This window comes from Galeopterus variegatus, unplaced genomic scaffold (genome assembly GCF_000696425.1).
Source record: "Galeopterus variegatus unplaced genomic scaffold, G_variegatus-3.0.2 Scaffold2381, whole genome shotgun sequence".
Taxonomy (NCBI): domain Eukaryota; kingdom Metazoa; phylum Chordata; class Mammalia; order Dermoptera; family Cynocephalidae; genus Galeopterus; species Galeopterus variegatus.
Window position 1 is genome coordinate 268,484 of NW_007728492.1, and position 4,376 is coordinate 272,859.

The 4,376-nt window shown below is 39.0% G+C and overlaps 1 protein-coding gene across 1 annotated transcript in view; it reads right to left on the bottom strand.

Moving 5' to 3' along the window:
* Positions 1-3,287, bottom strand: part of ZFAND4 (zinc finger, AN1-type domain 4) — a 33,319-nt gene extending 30,032 nt beyond the window's left edge. The window contains exons 1-2 of the mRNA XM_008581528.1: positions 3,215-3,287; positions 2,193-2,260 (exon numbers count right to left, since the gene is read on the bottom strand). Of these exons, the coding sequence (XP_008579750.1) occupies positions 2,193-2,223 (31 nt within the window). The 5' untranslated portion in view covers positions 2,224-2,260; positions 3,215-3,287. The remainder of the gene's footprint in view (positions 1-2,192; positions 2,261-3,214) is intronic.
* Between the last annotated feature and the right edge of the window lie 1,089 nt (positions 3,288-4,376).

Below are 4,376 nucleotides of genomic sequence, written 5' to 3' on the forward strand. Positions count from 1 at the left end.
TATTAAAACAGACAAGAACAATGACCATCTCAGGTTGGCTGGTTAGCTCAGTTGGTTAGAGCGTGGTGCTGATAACACAAAGGTCCAGGGTTTGATCCCTGTTACCAGCCAGCCAACAAAAAAAATTTTTTTTTAAAAAGCAAAAAACAGACAAGTTCTAGCTGCTGATTTTTCATTTTATAAACAAGGCACAGAGAGTTGTAGAAAAAAATTATTATGAAGCCTTTATTACAGAGCTTCAACTACCAGAGGGTGGTGAGGCCTTTCATTTTCATTTTTAAAAAAGGAGAATAAAGGGCCGGCCCGGCGGCGCACTGCTACAGTGCGCTGCTTGGGAAGCGCGGCGGCGCTCCCGCCGAGGGTTTGGATCCCACATACAGACCGGCCACTCACTGGCTGAGCGAGATGCGGGAGCAACACCGAGGGTTGCGATCCCGTTGCCGGTCCCAGTCCGGTACGGGGGCAACACTGTGGGTTGCAATCCGTTGCCGGTCACGAAAAAAGACAAAAAGGAAAAAAAAAAGGAGAGTAAAGGGCCGGCCCGGCGGCGCACTGCTACAGTGCGCTGCTTGGGAAGCGCGGCGGCGCTCCCGCCGAGGGTTCGGATCCCACATACAGACCGGCCGCTCACTGGCTGAGCGAGATGCGGGAGCAACACCGAGGGTTGCGATCCCGTTGCCGGTCCCAGTCCGGTACGGGGGCAACACTGTGGGTTGCAATCCGTTGCCGGTCACGAAAAAAGACAAAAAGGAAAAAAAAAAGGAGAGTAAAAACATACACATATATATTTAACTCAGAATCTGTAGCACTTACACTACTTCTCATAAACAAGTAAAATAATTTTCCTGGTAAGAAAAGCAGATGTTCTCATTAAACACTCTGGCTTATAGACAGTACTACACACAAATAACCAACTTTCTAAAACATAATACAGTGGAATTCAGATGCCATTAAACAGTATATAATTCTATCTTAACATAATGGCTCAGTAAACAGGGTTCTTGCACTACTCTCAGGGTCATTACAATAAACATTACCTTATGTCACATAGGACAATTTCATAAATCCAACTAAATAGAAAATCCCTGACATCAGGAGTGCTAGTTAATCAGCTCTAACCTTTATTTTCTCTACCTATGCAAAACAATTCAACAGCTAAAGTAACATATCTCATAAAACCCTCTTGAAGTAGCCAAGAAAAAGATGGTAATAATCCTACTTCTAACCAAAATTATAAAACACAGGGACATAATTTGACATGTGGAAGTAAGCCAGCAGTGGAATTGATCATCAACCTTCAGTACTCTGTGTAGTGAAGTATCAAACAAATTTGAAGGCCTTCCCCAAAATGAGGTCCACAGAGGAAAACTGCTCTGAGTAGTTACCTCCACCTGGCGGGGATTCACATGACATGCCTGAACCAGGGAACACTTTGAACACTCCGAGCTCTTCTCATGCTTAGAACCTTCTCACCAATCAAGTCTCTGCTCGTGTTATCTTCTCCCAGGATCCATCCTACCATCCTGCTTCCACAGACACTATCATGTTACCCTATGTCCCGCATAGCACTTATAGCCACTTGAAATTATATCAATTCTTTCCACGTTTATTGTTGGCACTGTTATGAACCTGGGACTTTGTCTCCCATGTGTTCTGGACTTGGAACATTGCACTGATCATCTAGTAGATGCTCAACATGCATTTGCTGAATAAACAAATGGAGTCCAGAGACCATACATAGTCTGAGGAAAGATTCAACAGGGCCATGATAATGTCCATGAAACCCAGATGTATCACAAACCAGGTAAACAGTCTACTTGGGAATTTTCCATAACAATCATTATCCCAGGAATTGAGGACTCAGTAGATAAACAAAGCAGCAAGACTGGTATAAACCTAAGCACAATGATAAAAACATAATATTTATCCTATGTCATTCCATTTTCCTTCCCTATACTGGCGAGGTTTATTTTTAAATCTCCTGCTTTCTGGAATATATTAGAGTTCCAGCCTCTGTTCATTTAGGTTTCAAAGAACAATGCCTACAGAAACAAATGTGATTCTTCTAAGACCTAATAGCAGAAAGGCAACCTGACTAAAACATGAGTCTATAAAAATGCTGAGGTGAAGAATGTTATTGCCAAATTGCTTGAAGAAAATGATTATCAAATTGCTAATATAAATATGCCTACCTTTTTTAGTATTTATAGGTCCACCACGCATAGCCAATACTAGCTTCAAGGTACAACCTTCTGAAATGCTGTGGATAGCAAACACAAAAATAGACCATAATCATCAAAATACATTCAGTATTAAACATATACATAATTATGTGCTGGTTTATTAAGCACAGTGCTTATTCTCTAAAATTTGAAAAGATATAACAATGCGAATATATCTTAATGTATTTACAAAATGTTGCTGTATTTATTTGTATAAATACCAAAAACTTTAAAACGTTCTCACAAGCCTTAAATACAATATGAAATCCCAAAATAAAAGTACTGGAAAGGACCTTTGTAATCATGTGGTTTTGCCTCTTCATTTCACACATAAGGAAAAGTGGGCCCAGAAAAGAAAAGAGGTTTGCACAAGACCCAAAGTGTTAGAAAATAGCATATCTATTTTAAAAAATAGAAAATAGAAAATCTACAAGGTCTCCTTACTCTTAGTGCTCTTCCAGATATTCCACATCACCTCTCATCCTTTTGCTCTTTTCTTAAGAGAAGAGTGATGAATTGTGTGAAAAAAGGGAGAAAGAAAAATGAAAGTCAGAAAGTATGTATACAATCACAGAAAGTATGTGGTGCACACCGCGTCACTTAGTAACAGAAGGACGGCTTAATGAGGAATGCAAGACTTGGTGGACAGCAATTCTCTGTTACCCAAAACTCTTGTGAAAATGGAAAGAAAAGGAACATGGCCAGGTGGGAACGGGATAATATTCAAAGAATGGAGCACAGAGAGCAAGAATAGGAAGATATAAAAAGGCAGGAGATAGACAGGGCATGAAAATGAAAAGGTAAAACAAAAGTATCAGAAGCCAACAATCAAGTAGTGTGGTGTAGTGAGCCAATGCATCTGAAGTTCAGAATTTATAATGAAATCTAGAAAGCAGAACTATTCAGAAGAGACGTGATCTAAGAATTCAGAAGAAAAGCATTGGTCATAAGACTGAGTGCCTATGTAACAGGTAATATGCAATTACACTCACTTGTAATCATTCAAGCAATAATCATCTTCAAGTTCCGTGTTATTCCAAATTAGGTGCTGCTGACAGGTGGGAATACCTTAGGGGAAGGTTATTTTTAAAAAATGTTAAAATTCAATAGCATCTCCAAAAGAGTATGACACAAAGCTACTTCATTAAAGAACTAAGAGTACTACACACTTTTAAATTGGGGCTGGACAGTTGGCTCAGTTGGTTAGAGCGCAGTGTTGTAACACCGAGGTCAAGGATTCAGATTCCCATTCTGGCCAGCCGCCAAAAAAAAAAAAAAAAATATTAGAGAGCCCTTTAAAGGACAAGATATCATGAATCAGCCCTGAAGAGTTTAAGATTTAAGGCCTATAACCCAGTTCTAAATGTTGTAAAGTACAGTCTTCACTCGGTTATACTCAGTGTTAAAAATATATTCTGGACAATTTTCAATGCTGAAAATTATAGTCTAAAGACAGTTTCTTTACATTTCTGTGATGGTAAAAGAATATTAATGCAGATTCCATACTCTAGCCTGATTAGTTTTTTTTAAAACAAATGGCACATTTGAATGCGCCAAGAAAATTTGGGCAATACTAGTCACGGAGTGAGTATTGTCTACTCAACAGAACATTTAATGGATGTTGACATTGATGAAAATCTTTTTCAAACATCTCACATACTGCCTTCTCAAATTTTATTTATGATACTACAAGTGGGCTAGAATAATAACAGTAAGTGCTACATATGTTAGCTTTTATTATTATGAGCCAGGCACTTTTATATGCACTTGACCTATTATAATTTAACTGCAACAACCATCTTATGAAGTGTGCATCAATAGCAACCCCATTTAACAGGTGATAAAACCAAAGCACAGAGGGATTAAGTGACATACTGAGAATATGTGGTGGATCAGAGATGTGAAGCCATAGCAGGCTGACTTTAAAGACTGCACTCACCCCTTTATGCTAACTGAACTCTAGAATACCAGCCTCCATACCTGTCTGAAGGATATGTTTCAGTGGTGTTTCTGTCAGTAGACCTGAATGTCTACTAAATTTTTACCAAATGTTCTAAGTGCTCATCATGGACTACCACCCACAGGAATTTAATGGGTAATATAGATTATATCTCCCAAAGGAAACAGCCCACTTCTTTTGCTTCTAGCTAAAAG